The 23,515-nt window shown below is 40.7% G+C and overlaps 1 protein-coding gene and 1 long non-coding RNA gene across 2 annotated transcripts; one reads left to right on the plus strand and one right to left on the minus strand.

The window, feature by feature from the left end:
• Positions 1 to 10,701: 10,701 nt before the first annotated feature.
• On the minus strand, positions 10,702 to 13,174 carry LOC121233759. The gene is made up of 3 exons (XR_005933858.1): positions 12,939 to 13,174; positions 12,000 to 12,235; positions 10,702 to 10,942 (listed from the first exon to the last, which is right to left on the minus strand). It is a non-coding gene; the product is annotated as an uncharacterized LOC121233759 (long non-coding RNA).
• A 145-nt stretch (positions 13,175 to 13,319) lies between these two features.
• On the plus strand, positions 13,320 to 22,703 carry SDE2 (SDE2 telomere maintenance homolog). Its single transcript, XM_030035872.2, has 7 exons — positions 13,320 to 13,465; positions 14,060 to 14,177; positions 16,247 to 16,358; positions 16,897 to 17,066; positions 17,781 to 17,892; positions 18,538 to 18,946; positions 21,969 to 22,703. The coding sequence occupies exons 1-7, from the start codon at positions 13,358 to 13,360 to the stop codon at positions 22,182 to 22,184; spliced, it is 1,245 nt and encodes a 414-aa protein (XP_029891732.1). The 5' UTR covers positions 13,320 to 13,357; the 3' UTR covers positions 22,185 to 22,703.
• Positions 22,704 to 23,515: the final 812 nt, after the last annotated feature.

Consider the following 23,515-nt stretch of genomic DNA (forward strand, 5'->3'; position numbering starts at 1 on the left):
AGTGCTTTGATATGCTGGATTGTCTATTATACCTGTGGTGGTTTAACCCCAGCCAGCAACTAAGTACCACACAGCTGCTCACTCATTTCCCTCCCACCCAGTGGGATGGGGGAGAGAATCAGGGAAAAAAAGTAAAACTTGTGGGTAGAGATAAGAACAGTTTAATAGAACAGAAAGGAAGACAATAATAATGATAATAATAACAATAACAAAATTACAATAATAATAATAATAAAAGGATTGGAACATACAAAACAAGTGATGCACAATGCAATTGCTCACCACTCGCTGACTGATGCCCAGTTAGCTCCTGAGCAGTGATCCGCCCCACCTGGCCAACTCCCCCCAGTTTATATACTGGGCATGATGTCACATGGTATGGAATACCCCTTTGGCCAGTTTGGGTCAGCTCTCCTGGCTGTGTCCCCTCCCAACTTCTTGTGCCCCTCCAGCCTTCTCGCTGGCTGGGCATGAGAAGCTGAAAAATCCTTGACTTAGTCTAAACACTACTTAGCAACAACTGAAAACATCAGTGTGTTATCAACATTCTTCTCATACTGAACCCAAAACGTAACACTATACCAGCTACTAGAAAGAAAATTAACTCTATCCCAGCCAAAACCAGGACAACACCACATAGCATAAATAATAAAAATGGTAGATACATGCACTCTCTGTCAATATATAGGCAAAAAATACACCCGTCAAAACTAGCAGCTGTATAGTACACTTATGTTTAGAGATTGGTACCTACTGGAAATACAGATGAGAAGTTGTGTAATAGTAGTAGACACAGCTTTTTCCTCCCTTTCATCTATTTTCATTGGATATTTTAATCATGTATTTTGCCTTTTGCAGTTCTCTAAAATACTTCACATATATTAGACTTTATGGCCCCTCTGTTCAAAGAAAGCACTTAAACATGTTTACTTTTAAGCACCTCTCAGGCTCCATTGACTTCAATGGAAGATACATAGTCTTAAATTTACACACGTGCTAAAGTGTCTCCCTGAAGATTGATCCCTAAGGAAAGTAGCCCTGTTTAAACAATAAGGAAAGAGTACATGTGCCACATGAAAAAATTCTTGGAATTCCTTGGTTCTTCAGAAGAGCTTAAGAGACAGCTACTTTAAAATGCAAAATTATCAGTCCAGTCAAAGGTACTTCTTCTCACATTTTGAGCATCATGTATGTGCAGGGGATTCAGAACAATCTATTCTGGAGTAAAACTGCATTTTTCAAATGTCTCATAACCCAACAGCAGTAAATCTGTTTGGGTTTTCTTCCTCCAACTTTTTTTTTTTTTTTTTTTTTTTTTAATTTACACTGTTTCAATGAAAAGTTTCTACCAAAAGGAAGTCCAAGGACAAAGTTCTAAAAGAGTGAAAATAAGCCTACAATAGCTCAGAAAATAAAATTCAGGACTCCTCGATTTTGCTTCTCTTTTTGGATCATCACTAATTTTTAGCAGGCTTGATGAGTTTGACTCGGCCTCCACCTTTGTTGTTCCTCTCCTGCAAAGACTTACCAAGTGCTTAGTTTCACTGAGTACCTGCGTGCTTTTATATATGGACTCCTGGCTCTAATTCTCTATGTATCATCCAGGATTCTCTTATTATAATCTCATTTGTATTGCCTATTTTTAACATACATGCACTGCTGGAACTCATCTCTCATCCTTCTAATGAGGTCCTACAGAACATGAAAGACTAAATAACATTACATAAAATAGCACTAATTCTTTCTTTTCCATGGTCTAGTGAGTTTCTTCTGGTGGAAAGAGTGCCACACAAAAAACCTGTAAGAGTGCCCTATTATGACATCCCAAAGTTCCACTCCTATTCCTATCTTGTTTGCTTATTTGTTTACTTATAATAGCCTTTTAAATATGCTTAATATTTTAGTATCTTTTTTATAAAAAAAAAAAAAGTCCATTGCCTTTTAAAGACTGGAAGTTAAAAATATCTTTAATTGCCTGATACTCAGCTAAGAACAGTTCCAGGTACATAAGATGCATTGTAGCTGTAACCACAGTCTCCATGTTTTCTTATCAGCTTTGAAGGGCTTGCATACAACAGTTCATTATCTTAAGGTGGAAACAGGACTTGAAATATTACACCAGAAAAGCAGTATTCCTATTATACTGACACTATATAAATCTTAAACAGAAACAGAGGTAGCTTTTTAAACAGCTGTACTCTATTTTATATTATGTTTTCATTTTGCATGACTCACGTGCTTAATATTGGATAATTATATTCTCATTTGTTTCAATGTAAGGGGATGATAAAGGAAAGTAACAATAAAAATAGCACTACCTGTTTACACAGTCACGGACCTCCCCTTGTCAAGAGAACTTCAGCTTCTTATTGACTTCTCTAAGGTTATGCCTTTTCTTCTTCCATTTCTCAGGATGGTATTATGCTATTTTTCTTAAACAGATACTATCAGTTTGGAGTGCACTACAGGGTTAACTGAAACAGAAACTGAGTCCTAGCACGAGATAGGGAATAGGGTACAACAGATAATTGTGAGGTTATTGTACAGCCTTGTCAAAGACTGGAAATTGTATGATATGACAAGGAGTATCTGTGATTTTTAGATAAAATATGATCAAATGTCATAATGTATTTCAGAGACATGCTGCGAAATTTAATTATAAAAATATGTCTTAAGGCATTGGGTGAAAGGTCTGGTAGACAAATAAAAAGAAAAGGGCATTTATTCTCTGTAATGATAATACAAGATTTTGAAACTTACCGTACCTGCTTGAGTTAGTTCGCATTGACAGACATATTTCAAGTGGGCTTTTGCAAGTTTTTCTGCAGTATAGGGAAGAGCAATTGTTCTGGGGAATATTTCTTCCTAAAGTTACAGTACGATAAAATTATTAAACTCATTTTAGCTTTCCTGGTTCTTCACACATGACTAAGTTATCATAACAACCTTTTCTGTCTTTTTGAAGCATTGTATTGTACGGTGGAAGGAACTGGATAGCCCGTGGACTTCATCCTAATGGAGACTACTGTAAAATCTTTTATTTCCAGTACTTCTGTGTTGATAGATTCATTAAAGCTGCCAAGGAGAAACAACCAGCAAAAGCTCTAATTGGTTCCCAAATAAGATCCCTACTACTACAGTGATTTACTCGGCGGTCCTGTTGTAGAGAATTTCAGCAAGCTGATTTGCCCCAAGACTCACACATGCTGGAAAATAAACCCCTGCAGGCTTGCATTAGGGAGGGTTAAAAAAAAAGGCTCACTGTTTTCCACCACCCATTAGGCTCACATTGGCCTCATTTTGCAGCGCTGTTCTTGTAAAGGATGTCTTTTTATACACTAATGCAGTATCTAGCCCATGCTGACACTGTCTTGAAAGGCTCTATGAGCTACTATACTTGACAGAACTGAAAGAGTAATATTATTTATTTCATTTCCTTGCTCAGTGGGGTAATCTCATGAGATATGAGTCTCTTCTTCATGAGGGCCCTGGGGATAGCAGTCAGAGTGAAACTCAGCCAGACTTTTAGTACAATGCAAACAGCACAGACCACAGCACTCAGGCTCCAACAGCAAAAGGCAGACCAAAATATCAGGTATGATGCCCAATATTGTAATTTATTTGCAACAACATTCTGTAGACTGGTTACTTTCAAATAGATCTGCTTCCTCCTTGTAAAAGCACAAGAGTAAGGTTGTCTTGAAATGGCATTGCTGTTTCACAAGCCTCATTTGTGAAAGTCAGCTGAGGAAGGGGCTCAAAAATGAAAATATTATTCTCAGGCCTGACCCTAACACAGTTGTGAAGTGTTCTGCCATATTCCATCTTTCTTAACAAGTACTCTCAAATCTCAAAACCCACTTTCTGGAGAACTAGTCTCCTGAGAGCAGAAAAGGGAAAGAGAAGATGGAGTGGCAGACAGTACATCTTAAAGTGACAGCAAGGAAAATCAATTAAGTTATTTTCAGTCTTACGAGACTACAGAGTTTGGGTTTTTTTTTTAAAGAAATGGAAGCTTCCTATTTTCCCAACATTCTTTGTAAGTCACACGCTGTTAGACTATACTGTACCACATTTTTAGATCGTTTTTCTTCTTTTTTCCTCCTCCTCTTCTCAAATTTGCATCTCATAAGGCATCTCAATGTGAAAACTGCAGTTGCTATTAAGAATAGTGCTTAATATTAGTGCCACTCATTAGTTTCCTAATGCTTAGAAACTTACATAACACAATTCACTTTCAAGCCTTCTAAAGAATAACTAATGTGCCCTAACTACTCATTCTTGAGTATCTACAATCCCAGCTGAGAATAAAAGGATTCACAGGTATTTACCACTTCTGAAAATCAGGCCTAGTATACCTTTGACTACATACCCAGATGTGGGCACCCCAACCAGAGTCTATTTTTAAGAAATCCTGTAAAAATGCCCATATGCCTGCTTTCACATCGCAAAGACGACAGTGCTAGAGCCAGAATTAGAAGTTCCTGGCTCCCAAACACGCTCTGACCACACCATCTCTTGTGACAGAGAAGAGAGACGGAAACAAGGGTGCAAAGGAATGATGTGGCAATTAGGTAGTTCCTTCTGATCAACGGTGCCGGCCAAGCCTCGCTCTCTTTGTGGGTACTGCAAAGCCACTGTCATGGGGCCCACCTGATTCAAAGGAGTCCAGTGATCCTTGGTGTATGAGAAGAATTTGTCAGGCAGCACCGGTTCTTCAGAGATGACTTGTATGTCTTAGTTGCTAACAAAAATTCCCTCTTTAAGTTTTACAGTGAGTTTGGGGAGTTTTAATAAAAGCCCTAAATCCCTACAGACAGGTGATAACATCAAAATCTCATCTTCTGTTTTTGAATTCTAAAGAAAGTGTCAGGCAGTTGTGCTTGCAGAGACAAGCTTGATCCCCTAACAGCTCAAAACCCATCAAAACAAACAAACAAACAAGCAGCAGAAGGTAAATGAGAACGCACAAATTTAGCATGTGCTAACATTGCATGATTCTGGCAAACCTTATGTTCTGTGGGGACTTGCTACAATTTTTGAATGCTAAGTCCTGGCACCACTACTCAAAGTGTACAAGTGATGTTAAAATACAAGCCACAATCTAGGCAACTAAAGTGGAGAACATCAGTTGGGTTTAACATGGACTGCACAGCATGGATCTCAAGGCAGAGGCAGAGAAGCAGCACTGCTTGAAATCTCTGCAACAAAGAACTTCGGGAGAGGTTGCCAAGCCTCTTTCCCCTGGGCTACGAGGTTTTCAAGTACAGCTCCCATGCTGGCACTCTGTCCCACACCCAACAGAGGGGCTGTGCTTAGGTAGGATAAATCCTCACTGCAAGAGGGAGTAATTTATCAGATGCTACTGAAGTTGACATTAAACACTTCATTACATCTCGAAGTTAGACCTTTCAGCCTAACCCTGACCCACAAAGGACAGCTAGCATTCCTGGGAGCCACTGTCACTTCCCACCTGCAAAAAGCGCACAGCGCCTTTCTCCCTTGGCTCGCTGAAGAACGAGCTGGCTGCCTGGCAGTCCTAAATTTTGGTATGTGGCTCAGAGGCCCACGAAGATTGCTCACGCCACATGTACAATTTAAGATTGTGCAATATTTAAGATTCTTGGTTATGAGAACCACAAGATCACTTGCAGAGCCTTTCACAGGTAAAGGGCCACCCACACAAATGATGCAGTGAACACACTTCAGTGCCATGCCTAGTTCTGCAGAGTCAGACATGGTTCCAGTGGCATGAAGGCTTCTCCTGACAAACCGTTCCTGTAACTTCCCGCTACAGAAGAACGACAGGGAGGAAAAAAACAACCATCATCAACAAGATTTTCACATCAACTGTGACTTTCACACACTGGCAAGACTTCTTCATAGCCCTGCTTTGAGAAACAAGCAATCTGACATACTCTGACACCAACATCACTTCTAGGCCAGAGCCCAAGTTAGACAGGAACATGAAGGAACAAATGCACAGTTGTATCATTGTCATGTTGCTAATATTCAAATATAACCATGTGAGGACATGATTTTTCCAGGCCTTACATACATATGACTTAAGAAAGATCCTCAAGGGGCATAGCACACTGTATTACAAATTCCTCATAGATGACACATAATTACCTCTATTTTGGAAAGGATTAGAAGAAACACTGGAGGGGAGTCCAAAATACACCAGTGACATTCCTTAAACACCATACTAACAATTTAATTTCAATTGCATGGGTGCGAAAAGATGTTTGCACTGGTTTTGGCTGGGATAGACTTAATTTTCTTCACAGTAGCTAGAATGGGGCTATGTTTTGGATTTGTGCTGGAAACAGTGCTGATAACACAGGGATGTTTTAGTTATCGCTGAGCAGTGCTTACCCAGAGCCAAGGCCTCTTCTGCTCCTCACCCCACCCCACCAGCGAGGAGGCTGGGGGGGGGCACAAGGAGTTGGGAGGGGACACAGCCGGGACAGCTGACCCCGACTGACCCAAGGGATGTTCCAGACCATACGATGTCATGCTCAGCAGATAAAGCTGGGGGAAGAAGAATGAAGGGGGGGATGTTGGGAGCGTCTTCCCACGTCACCATTACATGTGCTGGAGCCCTGCTTTCCTGGAGATGGCTGAACACCTGCCTGCCCATGGGAAGTGGTGAATGAATTCCTGGTTTTGCTTTGCTTGCCTGCGCAGCTTTTGCTTTACCTATTAAACTGTATTTGTCTCAACCCATGAGTTGTTTTCTCACTTTTACCCTTCTGATTCTCTCCCCCATCCCACTGTAAGGGAAGCGAGCGAGCAGCTGTGTGAGGCTTAGTTGCCGGCTGGGGTTAAACCACGACAGTGATGTATAAACAAAATGGCAAACTATTCCAATATCAAGCCAACAAGAAGCTATGCATGTCTGTAGTGTTATAATGTCACTATTCTCCAACTCGAACTTACTGTTTAAAACAAAAAAACCCCAAGCATTTTCCCTAAAAATTATTTGTATGAATTCTTTTGAAGAGAAACAAATAAAAACCTGCATCCATTATTAGTCATTTGTAGGTCCTCTTTAAAGTAGCAGAACATTCCCTACATGAGGAGATAAATATTACTATTACAAGAATGCTGTCTGAATGTAAGTGGGGCTTATAATGATCCAGTCAAAAGGAAGCCATGCAAACTCAGCACCTGAAGAATGAGGCCACTGCAGACTGGATCCTTAACTTCACACATTTCTGCTTCAAGCCAATGGAGCTTTCAAAATTTACACTAGCTGAGGATTTGACTCATAACATTTTATCAAAGGGACAAACGATCAGTGACATGATCTGCTTTAAACAGGATTTATGAACACCCACAACGTGCCACAGACTGCTACCCACGTGTTATCTCTGCTGAACATAACGCAGAAGGAGGGTTTACCCGCTTGAGGCTCTCTGCTTTAAATTTCTGTCTTTTTAGACCTGTCCTGTGTGCTTTCCCTTCTGTTGCTGTCCTCCTTTTCTCCTTCAGTTTCTTTGAAGAATCTCCCCAGGTAAACCAAAAGCAAGCAAATGTGGGTGGGGTAACGTAATTTGGGAGCTCCTCCCAACTACTGGAAATGCAACTTCAGTTTTAGCAAGGAACATTTCCAAATCAACTTTCATCTCAGTTGAAAAACAAGTGAGGATACCTAATCTCTTTCTTTTTTTCTCCTTCAGCTGATCATTTCAAGAAGAATATAACTAACTTTGGTCTAGGAGCTTCAAATTATTGCAGTGTTACAACAAGATGAAAAGCTTACATTGCAAGGGCATGCAATGTTTACTCCTGCTTCTTAAAAACTCTAAGGCATAGGGGTCTGACAGATAACAGAGATCTACCACGTACATAATACACATCTCATACCATATGCTCACTCTGAGCTTTGGATTTTTGTGACGTTGCCAAACATTCAGATGCCAATTAAGAAACTAGAATCCAGCCCTTACACAGAGATTAAGTAATTCAGCACAGTGTCTCTGCAAGCTATAATTAAAAGCAGTTAGCTTCATTACAGGGAGAACAAAAGTAGAGAGGCAGATACTTATTTTTGGTATTGTTTTCCTATAAAATATACTGTATGCTACAACTAACCCATTTACCGCTCTCCAGCTGCATTCAGTTAAAATTAATCAGAACAGACCAAATCTAAGCACTATGGCTAGCACATCAGAGGAGACACAAGGTTAAGGACATCTTAGAATCATAAGTATTAACTTCTACAGTATTACCTGGTGTCTAATTAGCCAATTCATCTCAAATATTGATGCCAAATTTAAAATTATTATTAACAGTAACAAGGCCAACTGTGCTGATGATACCTATGGCCAAACAAAAAGGGACCTTAGTTTCTCAGGTGCAATACATACATATGTGCAGAGCATTCTCCTTCCCTGAAAGGACTCACAGTTTAAACATCCTTGCATAGAATGGTGACAAAGATATTAAGCACAACAAAGGGACTAATGTGAGGGCAAAACCAGTTTTACAGCTATTTTTAAATCTTGATTATGTCTAAGTATCTGCATTATTGCTGACTATGGGCTATGAGAACAATAAAATACAGTTATTCACCTCAAACTTGCTAGGAGATTGATATCTAGGCATTCACTGTGAGACAGTAAGTATATTTAACAGTAGCTATTGTATTAATACAAGGGTAATAAAAGTAACGTAACATTTGTATTTCTGCCCCACTTGTTCCCAACCCAGTATCAGGTATCTTAACACACTGTCTCTACCCATTGCGCTGATAACACAGAAACTGAAGCAGATGACTATTGACATTTGGCAGGAAGCTGCACTTGCAAATATCAACTTAGATTCATTACGGTTAATTACATTTTTGTCAAACAGTATGATGTCATAGTATCTGAAGTAAAAAATGTTCCCTCATGTCATATAGCATCTTAATTATTGTCCTAAGAACATGCACACAAAGGTTTCTTTTCATTCTGTCCTGATTCTCCATGCAAAAATAATATGAAAGTGTGTAACACATTTAAGCCTTGCAAATATATTATCTGCAACTTACACTTTGGGATACCATTAAAATGTGAAAGAAAATACATCCAGATGAGCCAGTCTCCATATATACAATAGTACATGATCGACTGTCTAGCAGACGGAAAACCCACACTTAAGAGACATGTTTTCAAATTCAAAGTGGCTTTGGTGGACAAAATTTACCTTTGTTAATATCTCTTCACACTTAGAATATTCTAATAGGAACATACACATCTGTTTCATATTTTAAGGGGTATCTTTCATCCTTTCTCTTGCTTGTGCCTAGGAACAATTTTAGAAGTGAGAAGCACTGAATTCTTACCCAGAGCAACTTTTGACCCATTCTTTGTTAATCTGGGTACCTTGTGAACAACTGGTTTTGTGTTCTTCACTCCCACAGGCGTCTTTCATGTGCAGATTAGAAGTCAAGGGCCAATGGGTACCTTACACCTTCTCTCAGTACAGAGACTTGCATAATGTGATCTTGGTCTTGACAGACCGTTATTAAGCACTATAAAGCACTGCTACTACTATTAAAATGGAACTACTGGAGGAAACAACAAGGGTGAATGAATGAATGAATAGCAGCATTATGACAGTTACACATCTGATGGTTCCAGATAGAGATGTTCTAAAAACTCTGTTCCACATTAAATCAAATAATAGATTTTAAGCAGAAAATAGTCTAGTCTAACACACTGCATATTATAGGCCACAGAACCACACCCAATAACTCAGGCATCACACGCATGGATATCACAATGAAATAAGAAAAGGATAGGTAGTCTCATCTCTTAAATTATGTCAAGATAGCAGGAAGTTTTAAAGTCTAGTCTTGGTCCTTCCACTGTCTTGAGAAAGCAGTATAACCAGTTTGCCTGAGTGTCACTGTTTAAAAAGTTGGAGTACTTACTTATCCCACAAGGGTTCTGTCAGGTTTAATTAATGATGTCTGTAAAATCCTTTCTAAATGAAAAGTGGCAAGCATGATTTATTAATTAAGTCTAAAACACCACTGCAGAATCAGAGACTGATCATTGTTTTATCAAGAGAATAACATTTCTAATAAAATACATTTCAAATGGGAAATTATAATAGCAGCCTTTTTGACTTATTTAAACTTTTTTGTGAGGAGCAAAGCAATAGACTTTTGATGAGTTCTAGGAATAGAAGCGTAATCAAGAACAAGAGAGACAGGAACGCTCGCCCACTGACATTCATGTGGCACTAAACGGCATTGCATAAATCATGAGAATGGGGGCTACATACCTAGCACTGCTGTAGGACCAAGCTGACAGAAAACTACTCCTCTGCCTATTGGATGTCACTTGCTCGTAGCCTGGCTACGTGCAAGGATCTGCGCAAGTCGCCTAGATATAGCCACCCACAACCGACCACGGCATTAGTAGCCCAAAACTACCTATAAGATGGCAATGTATGATCTACAAAGGGCCTGATTTATGGCAGTATGACGCTACCGCTGTCAGCTCTCATGCTCACAGGTGTACCAACAGCTACAGCCCGTACCCGCAGGCAGAATCCGGGTGTCAGTTATGAATAACAGCTGTCATTGATGCACACTCCCCTCGGGGTGCAGCGGGCCCTCTGTTTTGGTCCCCTTTTCCCTACGACGGCAGCTGTGTTAGCTAAGGTGCTCCTCACTGGGAAATTAGAATTCAGCCGGTGCTCACTAGGGCCAGGAATCCACCGGCACAGATAGAAGAGTAGTTCGAAACATTCAGAAGAAGTTGTGGATCGAAGGACCCGTGAATGACACCGGTTCAGCACACCCACTGGACAGTCAGTCCCGCAGCCCAACTCTTTCCTGGACAATAACTCCGCCTGCACTGGCGAGCTCCACACCCTCACCGCCGGTGGCCAGAGTTTCAGAGGAGGAAATGAATCATGCCCTCGGAATGCAACCGAAATCCTGCAGATCCCAGAAAATACTTATTCATGTGCATTTGTATACGTGCATACCTCATACATTGCCAGTTACATTTCAATCAGATACCGCATATGAATAAGAATACCCCAGATCTAGTGGTATTTAACATTAGGTGGCATTCCAAAGGTAGGGCACGTGATTATAAGTGAAACAAGCGGTACCACATGACTTAAAATATAACATCAATTGAATTTGGGCCCAATCCAGCACAAAATAACCACCGCTTTTCCAGGCTACACAGACATCAGGTTTGAATGGTCACACTGCAGCAACATGACACATAATTTGGAAATATCAACTTGTTATAGAAAGACAGTAAGGGATTGTCTAGACTGGGTCAAAACGCTGTGCAGAAACATTTTAGCTAAAATTAATACAGCGTAAGAAAGGGTGGGCCAAGTTTGATTTGTGAGGTGGCCATGGCAAGCCCATGGGAAGATCTCCTCAATTAAATTATTACTAATTTGTTTACATTTGCCTGTGACGTTCCCAATTGTGGGTCACATCACCTCTCTGCCTCTTTGTTTCCCAGCTTCCTCCTTTTTTACCACATCGACTTAAGATGACCAGGCACGAGAGCTACCCCTCCATGCTCACACAGACCTGGCCAAGCAGCATGGCTCCTCCACAAGCAAAAAGGTTGAGACGGCCACAGCACCAAACATTCTGGAACAGCCAAGCACCTCAGACGCAAGCCCCATCTTTTTAAAGCGGCGTCGATGCCTAAGACCTTGGATTTAGCCGCAGGCTCCGACGTAGGCACCAGTCTCGCTTGCTAACTGGGGATTTTCAGTGTGGCAGGCGCATCCCTGGCAGGGGACCCCCCCTTGGGCAGGGGCAGAGCTGAAGCGGGCAGATGATGCCATGAGCAACAGTCCTTGCCCATGCTGCTACTCCACAAAAAGGCACTGCAGGTAACGTCGTTATTTGGAAGTAAGGTGACAAGAGTATCGCGCTGCAGATCTCGGGGCAGCCCAACCACGTCTTCTTCACTAGTGTTTGCAACAGTTCCAACCAGAGACAGCTGGTCATGACCTACCTTCAAACATCCTCTAGCTGGATGGTTATGTTGAAGACATGGAGGAGATTTGAAGCCACCAAAGAATGCAGTAGTTACACGGCCTGGATCGCCATCACACCTCCGTACGCGTCCTTTCCTGGAGAGGTAGAGGTGTGCATTTTCTTCTAACCAATTCTTCAATCTCCTGCTTACGGGTAGTTACCGCATGTCATGAAGAGCCGAGTGCGGCCTCCTGCTCCAGCTCAACTTTCACCCTGATTTAAAAACATATTATATGACTCTGTAACCGAATCTGCCCCAAACATCAGAGTTCGGGGCCTCTCCCCATCCATATGCTAAAATGCACATAGGAATAAGCAGGACAAAGAAGCCAAAGAGATGGAATCCATCGTCCTGCAAGTCCTTACATGAAATCTGCACCATATTTGATTGGACAATTAACAGCCGCACATTTCCATTACATCTTACACTTGCAGTGCTTCGCCATGGCAGCGCTGCCCCTTCCCAGCCGCCTGAGGTGGCACGAGTATTTCCATTCTCATGCTGCCGCTGCCACCACCGCTACTAGAACAGCAGGGAAGACGAGCTTGTTCGGAGCTGTGGTCCATTTTCCCTGCCGTTACGTCCTCACAGAGTCGATGTGACAGGTTGTAAAAAACCTTTACAACCTGGTAGGCTGCACATAGCGGTCTGAATGAGAATTATAGGGCTGCCTCGTGTGAAAAAGGTAAAGGACAGAAACTGCTTCCCGGGATGGTTTCTTTTACCGCTTATGCTTGGAGACAGGGATGCTCCAGACAAACAGTGCTCAAGGCCATTTCCTAAAACAAGACACCAGGGCGCACGTGGAAACGGATTCTCATTTAACCTTACATGTATAAAATGATAAATTGGGTCCCTAAGAATTGAAACGTCAGACCGACTCGAGAGTTTCAAATGTAAAAAAACACAGGTTACCTTTCAGGTGTAAAACTGGTCCCTAAAACGACTGAAACATCACATTGACTCCAAAATATCAGAAATACAGGTTGCCTTAAAGTCCGGGTTGAGCCTCCAGCACTTAAAAAAAACACCAAAACAAAACAAAACCACAAAAAAGCCCCCAAACCCATCCGACTAGGAAATGTTTTAAAGCTCCAATTAGGGGAAAAGCAGCTAACAGCAATTAGCAGCCTATTCAAACCACCCGTCGCACGCACCGCCAAACGGGGGGGGCGGGCGGGGCCGAGGCGGGGGGCGGGGCGCGGAGGGAGGCGGAGCCTCCCTCCGCGCCCCGCCCCCCGCCTCGGCCCCGCCCGCCCCCCCCGCGTCACCTGACCGTGCGCCGTTTCCGTCACAGGCGCAGGCGCAGTGGCCGTTGGCGTCGCCGTGGAGCAATGGCGGTGCTGGTGCGGGAGCCGTTGGCTTCACGGGCGCGGCCGTGGCCGCTGCCCCCCGGCGGTGGTTCGGTGCGCGGCCTCCTCCGCGATCGGGCTCGGGCGCTGGTGAGTGAAAGGTGGGAGGGAGAAACCGGTGGCGTCCCCGCCTCAGGCCTCGGGGCGGGGGGATGGTACTGCCGGTCCCGGAGGGGGCTAGCAGGCCTCATGTCTGCCCTCGCCCCTGTCCCGCTCGCCGTCAGGGCGACGGGGAGAGGGCACTGAGGGGGCTGTCGCATGTCGCGACTGCGGGCACGCTACTTCTCGTTGCTGTCGCTTAGCTGAGCAGGAGGGTTGGCTGTAAGAGAATCCTGTAGTCTCTTACATATCTTTTACATATATATGAAAGATCAATCTTAAATTCTTCACAGTTCAAAAAATGTGGCGTCTGTTTTTAATACGGAGTTTGAACGTTTAGTGTAAATTTTCCCGTAGCATGGCTTTTCCCTATCCGTGTTTACAAGCTGATTTAGACTGTGTTTAATTCTTTGGTAAACAGGAACTAAAAGCACCACAAAGAATGTTTATGCTTTTAAGATCGTCTGATTTTTGCTTGCCTTCTGTTCCTGTAGGAAGGAGGGAAACATAACTCCTTAATGATCTTTTTTGTCAGAATGTTTCATTTTAAGTCGATTATATGACTCAATTTTGCTGTTTTTTTAGAATATTCCTGAAGAAAGCTTGTACGTGAAATGTAACGGACGACTGGTTAATGATGAAGATGTGTTGCAGAATGGAGCCGTTTATAGTCTGGAACCAAGACTTTGTGGTGGAAAAGGAGGTTTGTTGCTTAACTGCTTGTTACCAATTAAAAAACTTTTGTTATACCGTAGTCTATACTGATAGCAGCAGTCCTAATCTATTAGCAGATCTCTTGTAACGTGGATGACTGTGATATAACGTCTCTGAGCTGAAACCAAAGTCGACATGCAAAGCTGAGAGCTGACCAGGGAAGCTGCAGTTCAGCTAACAGCTTTGCTGGCGTACCTCTTCGCACCCCTGGTCAGCTTAGCTCTATTAGTAGAAATCTGTGACGTGCATCAGAGTGACTTCAGAGTTGAAATTGTGTTTAAAAGCACCTGGCTTCTTTGGCTCCTAAGTTTCATTCGTGGTCACTTAGGACAAATATTCCAGGTACAAATAGTCTGTGATCTGAGTATGTTATGTGACCTACCTGATTTTGTCTTCACTTACTTGAAAAAGCATGTAAATGTCAAGATCTCAGTAGCCTAAGACCTAAAAAATGGACATTCCCTAAAATGGAATATGACGGGTGAAACAAGTTTAGGAGAATATTTGAGTGTAATTGGAGTCAGTATGTTTGCTTTTTGAATCCATTTTTCCGGCTGTTGCGCTAAAATGCTGAGTAGTTGTGCAGCCTCGCGTTAGACTGCAGCTCATCTTACTTTGCCTTCTTCAGTTTTAGATAGAACTGGAAATAAATACTGTTGCGATAGCTTATGAGGTATTTTGGTTTCTTTAAGAGCCCTAAAAGTGGTACACGTGGTAGAAGTTCATAGTATAGGATGCTTCTTCCTCACCTATTGTCCACCAGCTTCAGTTATCCTGGGATGACACAGGATATGCATTCTGTGATTCACTCTGTGTTACTGATGTGCCATTGGGGTCAGTTTAAAATTGTTCTGTAACGATTTTGTCTGATTTCTAAAGTGTTCCTTTTGTTTTGACTTTATGACTTAAAATCCTGATAAAAACAGGGAAACAAACACAGGTCAGAACTATTGAGACTTACTGTGTAATCTCAAGGGAATAGAGATTATGCAGGTTTAGAAGAGAACTGAGCATTTTATTATCAGACCTAATTTAGCACCTGCAACCTTAGTGAATGTATTGCTGTTGATTTTGGGGAACATAGCCTGGCTAGGTGTAGCAGCTAGGCCCGTGTTCTTCACAATGTAAAATTCAATGGCATGTTTCATGAGTTACAGAAGTTCTCCTCACTAATGGCAGCACTTTGTTTTATTAGCTGAACACAATACTTTTTCTGCCTCATGATACAGTGGGCTGTCTGGATTGGATACTGTTTGTAACACTCCTCAAAGGTACTTTTGGGGCACTGAAAAGTATAGATTTGTCCAGCTTCTAGTTAAAAAAACAGTGCTTGGCACTTTCAAATTGCTTGAAGGATTATATTAATATTAATCCACATTGTGCTTCTTTGAGGTAGTTAAACAAATGTCTTTTCTCCAGCTGGGGACAAAATAAGATGGGACTGAGTGAGAGAAATTAGCAATCTTGCCTATGAGTAACTAGTGGCTGAGGAGTGTGTAGAAATCTGTTTTGGGGGGCTCTCCAGCATAACATTGTACATCATGATCATCTTGATGAAGCGGCTAAGGTTGTCTCCTAAAAAAGTTATTTTGTTTTTTTGTTAGAGTTTTTGAAAAGGGAATTTGAGTTTGGCAGGGGCTAAAGGGGCTTAAGGGAGAGGTATATCCTGGTTAAATTAGAAAGGACCCAAAATGTTATCTTGAGAGAAAAAAGGTTGCAAACCATTTTGCTGAGGGAGTCCAGAAATAGGCTTTCATGTTAGAAGTGCTGCACAGGTTCTAGTAAATCTGGAGTTCATCTGGTGTGATATCAGGAGCACAAAAACGAGATGAGTGGTAAGTGCTGGATACCTTTTTTCACTTAGTGTTTCAGCATTTCACCCAATGACAATTGTCCAACATGTTGCAACTTTCAAGTTACACTTTATTTCAGTTGCATCAAGGGAGAGAAAAGTGTTGAATTCACTGTATTCTTTTTCCATAATTAATTCTTTTGTTGTGTACTAGCTCATCTTCATTTGTTTCTGTTTAGCTAATTCTTGATGACTTTTTTCCTCAGGGTTTGGGTCTATGCTGCGAGCACTTGGTGCCCAGATTGAAAAGACAACAAATAGAGAGGCTTGCCGAGATCTCAGTGGAAGGAGACTTCGAGATGTCAATCACGAAAAAGCGTAAGGCATTTTCTTAGAAGCTAGAATTACAAAATAAGCTGACCATGTAGTTCACTGTTAACAAAAGAGGTCAAATGACAGGCTGTTGTAGCAATGAAATTTTATTTTGAATACTAAAAAGAGCACAAGTGAAATCTTAAGCACAGATGGACTGGAAGCCAACAGCATTCTTCTGACTTTAATTCTATTACTGCAAAATAGGTGTGATTGTACTGCAGCCTGCTTCTGAGAGACTGTTCTGTGCCTCTTAGATGTCTCATCTGGAATTTTCATAGTTCTCTCTGAAGCTGCAAGACCATGGTGTTGGGGATATGTGACCTTATTGCTGTTTCTGGCTTCCAAAATAAACTTTACTCTCTTCTCTGTAGCAGAATCCCTATATATTCCTTCAGTAATTCCCGTGGGTGTTGTTAGTTGTCTTTTCCCATTGTCTCCCATCCTAGCAGGTGGTAGAAGCATTGAGTAATTGCAAAGCAACAAATTGATATTATATTAAATGCTGGAAACACTCTCATTTTCATGGTTCTGTCACCTGCAGGATGGCTGAATGGGTGAAGCAGCAAGCAGAACGGGAAGCAGAAAAAGAGCAAAGGCGCTTGGAAAGGCTGCAGCGGAAACTTGCGGAGCCAAAGCACTTTTTCACAAATCCGGACTACCAGCAGCAGTGTCATGAAATGGCTGAGCGACTGGAAGATTCAGTCCTTAAAGGTATTGCAGTTTAACCTCACCTTCTCTCCTCAAAAAATAAAGCAAACTAAAAGTGCCTATAGCGTCACTCCGGTATGGAAATTTTAAAAAAAAGGTGCTGACAGTAACTCTTTCAATGGAATGAAATATAAATTCCAGTAAAATTTGTTTGACTTCATTTTTCCTCTTTGGCTACTGCTTTTCTTAAATTGCGTTGGAACAGTGTAACACAGATACAAGTGATGCTTCATCTTGCTGTGCTATAGTGTCATCATAATAAAAACAAAATTCTGTGAAGGTAGTGTTGCTAGTTCAGCTGTAAGAATTATGTAATAAGTTTCAGAGAAATGATAATATATAAATAGGTCTTACTAGAAATAGAATCTAACTACAAAATACCTTTTTTCACGTACTGGTTTTTGTAGTTAGTTACCCATGCAGGGTTCCCTTGCTGGCAGCTTGATAGTGAAACTTGAGGTTGAATGGGATGTAGAAACTGAGAGTTCAGTTCAAGAATCCAATTTTAAGATTGACTCCGTGCCTTAGTAGAGCAGTGTAAGAAAGCTTTTGCTGTTACTGAGTTTATTTCGAAGTTTTGAGTCTATGTAAATGTGCACCAATAGTGATTATTTTCAGCTGGTGTTTTAAATTGCATCTGAAATTACAAGGTAAGTAGAATTTACAACATATGTGAATTGTGTACTGATGAAGTAGACTTTTAACTTTGTTTTGAAGGATTGCAGGCCACTTCAAGCAAAATGGTGTCACCAGAAAGTGGCAGTAGTCGGAAGCGTCCAGGTGAACCTGGAAAGAATGGAACAAAATCTCAAAAAAGAAAATGTTTTTGGTAAGTATTATGATTCTCTTGAGTATTAAGTATTAAGCCTTGAACAGGATGACAGGTTAGGTGCATACAAGCAAGCAACATCTTATCAGAGATGTAGACTTAAATAGTAAAATTAAGTTGAACTGATTAAATTGGAGAACTGAAAGTAAATCTTTCTGCATTCATTTAATTCTGTCCCAGCTGAGCAGACGAACTTTATTTGTAAAAACAGGCATCTTTGCCTGCCCCCCCCCCCCCGCCACTAATACAGTTACATTCTGTATACCTCTCATGTCTTTTTTTTTTTTTTCATTAATGAATTAAATATACAATGAACTAAATAAAGATTGTTATTTTTTCCTGGCATTTTTCACCTAATGTGACATGAAAGAGAAGTCTTAATGATTCCAGCAGTGTTTGGAATAGCAATAGGTAGCACACATTTCTGTATTGGGAATGCTGTAAAAAGATACCTGTTTTCTGGGGATGTTGGGTCCTGTTCAGTTTTAGCAGCTCTTCCATTTATTAAACTATCCTAAGTAGCTGCTGCAGTAGTTCACTGCAGCTCCCTGAAGTGAGTTTTGGAAAGAAAGTGTGACAATAAAAATAATTTTTTAAAAAGTGAAAATAGATTAATATTAATTTGTAATGTACTGCTTATGCCAGGCTGGGATTGGAAGGATTGGATGATCCTGACAGTTCAGATTGTGAGGATGACAGTGAAGATGATTCCCCACATGCATCTGATGGAAGTTGTACGTCAGGCAGCAGATATAATGAAAATGCTGGAAACTCAAATGAATGTTCAAGCAGCTCTCTGGATTTGGTAGAGGATAGTCCAACTACCAGTGCAACTGAGAAACCACTGGAGCAGCCAGAAGGTACTGGAAGAGATCTGCAAGGAGAGACACACACAGGTGGGCAGGCTGAAATTCCAGCTGAAGAAAACAGTAAAATGACAAAGCCCCTGAAAGAAGAGGCCCAAGAAAAGAATGAAGTAACCCCAGCTCCGAAAGAAGAGGAGCAAGAAAATATTTCTTCTAAGGCACAGGAAACAAACCAGTCACAGAGCACAGTAAGTATGAAGCAGTACAAAATGTGATACATCTTTTTCTTCAGCTGCTTTTACTCAGTTAGTTTTCCCTTTGTGGATCACAGAAAAGGGGAGGGGATTTGTATCTGATGACTTCAGTGTGTTAGATGTACATGCTTGAATTAGAATCATGGTCTCCATAAGAAGCTAAGAGAATCTCCAGAGTTTGATTCAGAGCACAATCCCAAGGTTAAAAGGAAAAACAGCTTACCTGAAGATTCATCATAGGACTTGTGAAAATGGAATGTAGCAAGTTAATGGAAACTGCAGCCAAAGAAGGCTCCTGGTTGACAGTGTCTCCACAGAGAAAGCTGAATTGTAGTATGGTAGCATTGTCTTGAAAGATGCTAAGTAGAATGGGTCAAGGAAGAACTTCATACGATTAAGATTTTAATAGTCTAGAGTTTCTACCAGGATGCAGTTGCCCTTGGCTGTCTAGTATTGTCTTTCCTGAGATCCATGTTTCTCTTGAGGTTTTTTTGTGTTTTTTTTCCTCCTTTTACATAAATAGATACACTCTGGACCCAAAATTCTTCATTGAGGGGAAGAAAGGAAAAAACCCTTTTGTAGGATGAAAGACTTACTGATTCTTTTTGACGCATTACCAAACACTGTCCAATTTGACTAATCTTATTTATAACATAATTTGACCTTAATGTTTATAATTGGCCTCAGTGTTTAAATCAGAAGAATCTACTAAACCAAGTAGATGCCCCCTGAACCAATCAGCTGATCAGTCTTTCTCAGTTTTTATTATAAAAAGACTTGAGTCTAGTTCATAGAGAACCTTAGTAGTCTGCTGCAAGCTTCAGTTCTTCATTGACCATCGAAAGTCTGAAAGCAGCAGCTCCTTCACTAGAGAGTGTAAATGATGGGCCTCATCTGAACTGCAAAGGATGGTGGAAGAGTGGTTTTAAAATGGATCATCTGGTATGTCTGTGGTGGAAGCAGGCCTGTACTGTTGCCATACCATTATCTCTGCTGGCAATCTGGGTTGGTGTCACAGCCCTCAGCCAGATCAGAAGCAGTGCTGACCATGAGGTTCCTTCTCTGATGATTGACAGGAGGATGGCTGGGTTTCTTCTGCTGAAGAGGCTTTGGATCCGTCTTCCAGCCAAGAGGGAGTGTAGCTTTTCCCACTGAATTGATGAAAGCCCAACTAATAATTGGCAGTAAAAGGTGCCAATACTTGTGCTTCATTGCTCCTTGCATAATATTACTATTAAAAATCTTTAGGGGTAATGAATGTAGGATTATTCTAGCAATAGCTTTTTTTTCAGGCTAGGGAGTTGCTTGGATTTTCTGCCTTTTTTCAGCTTGAGCAGAAAGTCTACCATCAGCTGCTACTGCCAGTGACTGAATTCCGATAAGTGAAAGTTTAATACAGTTAAATTGAAAAAAGACCAAGGATGTAATCTGATAAATTAGAACCTTACCATCTACTGTACTATTAGAGCTGGCAAATTTTAAACAGGATGTTTACCATTCTTCACTGTTTACCTTTTGCTCAGTATTTGTGAGACTGTCTATTCTTAGAACAGGAAACTCCACCAATGCTGTGGCAGATTGTTATTGCAGCTGGAAATATTTCTATAATAGTCCTTGATGGATTTTTTTTTTTAATTTTTTTTTTTTTTTTTTTTTAAGTAGGATGAGAATAATGAGGCAACCACTCTTTTTTTGTATGCTTAGCGGGACAAAGGTTCTAATTCTGCTAGCATTAATTGTTTTTGCTGAGTTTATAATGAAGTGGTCTCATTCCCACTGCTGGTATTACTTGCTCTGAAGTCTCTTTGATAACTCCACCATGATACGTACCATAAGACTAATATGTGCTTTTAAGTATTGAACTAAATGGGCTTAGATTTTTGTGTCCTTTTTAGTGTGTTAATGTTTAGTGTTAATGTTTAGTGTGTTAGTAATTCCAGCATTTTAGTTATTCAGTCTTTGCCCGTATTCTTGTGTGGACAAGGCCCTGGGCTTGGACTAGACGATCTATAGAGGTCCCTTTCACCCTTGATTATGCTGCAAATATACTAATTTCATTTTAAGATTAAATTTTAATCCCTTTTCTTGTGGCAGGATGAGGTGAATTTCAGAACTTGCTTTTTGGTTAACCTTACTAAAAAGAGGGTGCTTTTATATCTGTTTCTATAATTACAGTGTAACTGCATTAGAAATAACTATTCATCCTCCTTCCTGCTACTGCTGGGGGTGTACTGGTTATATTCTACATCGGGCTAAAAAGGGGCTGTTAGCTTTGCTGTGCCTCTGGAAGCCAAGGTTGAGCTACTTAACTGCTAGGTGAGATGGTGGGCTCTTCTTTTATTTCAGTTTTCTTGAGAGTACTTAATTTCTGTGGGGATAAAAACAGTGTCGACTATTTTGTCTCCAGAGCAATAGGATTAAATACTGCCACTTATTTTTTTTTATTTTACTTTTTCGGCATTCCTCTATTGCAGGTAGAATGTGTTAATTGTAGTGGCATAATTTTAAAAGTTCAGCAGTGTTCATAATTTAAAATGACCAGTGCTTCTGTCTTGGAGGCTGTGTACATTGCAAGCCTAAGCACATCTGCAGCTTGTCTGGACACGTAAGAGTGAGCCTTTAACTAGCTAGCAGAGGCACTGTGAGGAGTAGAATTGTAGCAGCACAGTTGGACGCCAGGTACAAAGCTCACCTGGGCATTCACCCTGCTCTTGGGTGTGTTACTTCTGCTAAAATTTGCATGTTTTACAATTACACTGCTAGCTAGCTTCAATTTGCTTGTACATGATGCAGTAATACTTTGCCTGGCTAGCATAAGTACCACTAATAATGAGAATATCCAACATAATACATATTGAGACATTGCTCAGCTTTATTAAGTAATTAGGAGTTTGAGATTAATCCTAATTGAAGGTCTTCCGTAAAATGAAGCATTCTGTCTATACTTGTTTCTCTCCCCCACCCCCAATCAGGAGGAAAATAATAATAGTCTGATGGGATGTTTTTCTCTTTGCAGGAGGTGGAACCAATAGACCTACTGGCGTTCAACTCTGCTGCTGAAATGGAAGCCCTGGGTTTAGATAAACTGAAGATGGAATTGATGTCATTAGGACTGAAATGTGGAGGCACTTTAAAGGAAAGAGCAGCAAGGCTTTTTTCAGTGAGAGGTCTGTCTAGAGACCAGATCGATCCTGCCTTATTTGCAAAACCCTCCAAAGGGAAAAAAAAGTGATTTAAAAAAAAATTTATTTTGTATCCACATGCTTTTAATTTTTTCTTACTCTGTTGTCATTCTGTACTGCCACATATAATTCTTTGGCATGCCTGGATAGTTTTTGTTTCTATTCTTGATGAAGTTTGATTAATGTAACACAGAGTAAGTTGCTAGATAGCGAGTTAGTTAATGCATTTAATACGATCAATATTAAAGGAGTGAAACTACTGTCTTTTGATAAGCTTTACAAATGGTTGTAACAAGTCTTAATGCAACAGGTAGAACAAACTCTCTGTATATGGAAAGAAATAACCTGAACATTTTCTGGAAAATGGTTGTATGACACTGTCATCACCTATTTTAAGAAAAATAGCAATTGTTTCTTAGCTTTATATTGAATCTCCTTTAATGTGCATTCCAGTTAGGGCAGTTACAACTGTCAAATGAGAAACATTGAACTTATGATCCAGGCTTAAAAGCTGAAGTTTCTTTAAATAAAAAGAACATTTTTATATGGATGAGATCAGTATAAAGAAAGATGTTGTTCTGTGAGTTTCTTTGGGATGTCAGGTATCAGTATGATATAAATGATTAATGTGTGTAAGTATTTCTTTTAGAAGAAGTTAAATAAGGGTATTTACTTATTTTGCTCTGGAAAAGTATCTGAGTGAGGGAAAAGAGAGAATCACATCCTTAAGAAATTAAAAAGAATACGCTTGCTGGCTGCTGAAGGTCTGTAAGATACAGAGTGATCATCTGAAGCTGAATGGGAAATTCAGGATGTGTTTTTTTTAATTCTTTCCCTATGGTAAAAACAATGGAATGGTCTCCCAAGGACTTAAATATCTGCAGTGGTGGTGCTTTATCGTAGAGCAGCATCTGACATCTCAGTGCTGGGAGTTATCCTGTGAGGTGGTGAAGGCCCCTTGCTGGAAAGGCAGCATGTTCGCATGACTGCGGGTGCAGCTGCCGCTTCTCTGGTTTGCGAGGCTTTCAAAAAATATTTAGTTCAGTGCCTGACATGTCAGATTTACCACCGTATGCTGGAGAATATTATGTTTATGATCTGCTTATCTGATTTTCTTGTAGAGATGCTTGAAAAATATTTTATCTCTCGTGTTCTGACATCATACCATCCATTTATCTGTTTTAAAGTTTGGCTCGTAAAGTAAAGTTTTTAATTGCAATACTGGCAGGAAATGGGCTGCAAATGCTAGGAAATCAGTTCACTTGTGTGGTATTTAATGTTTCTGACATGAGCAGCTTGTATCTGATACTTCAGTCAGTTTTGCAGTCTTATGACCTCTCTCCTCAGAAGCTGTTTTGTTCATGCTTGGAAGTTTTGGATT

Source organism: Aquila chrysaetos, chromosome 13 (genome assembly GCF_900496995.4).
Source record: "Aquila chrysaetos chrysaetos chromosome 13, bAquChr1.4, whole genome shotgun sequence".
Classification (NCBI taxonomy): Eukaryota; Metazoa; Chordata; class Aves; order Accipitriformes; family Accipitridae; genus Aquila; species Aquila chrysaetos.

What these genes read in the sequence shown, in the direction of transcription:
- SDE2 (XM_030035872.2), top strand. Translation starts at nt 13,358, where the DNA reads ATGGCGGTGCTGGTGCGGGAGCCGTTGGCTTCACGGGCGCGGCCGTGG. An exon ending in GCGATCGGGCTCGGGCGCTG is followed by an intron (nt 13,466 to 14,059) that starts GTGAGTGAAAGG and finishes CTGTTTTTTTAG; the next exon opens with AATATTCCTGAAGAAAGCTT. An exon ending in CAAACCAGTCACAGAGCACA is followed by an intron (nt 18,947 to 21,968) that starts GTAAGTATGAAG and finishes TTCTCTTTGCAG; the next exon opens with GAGGTGGAACCAATAGACCT.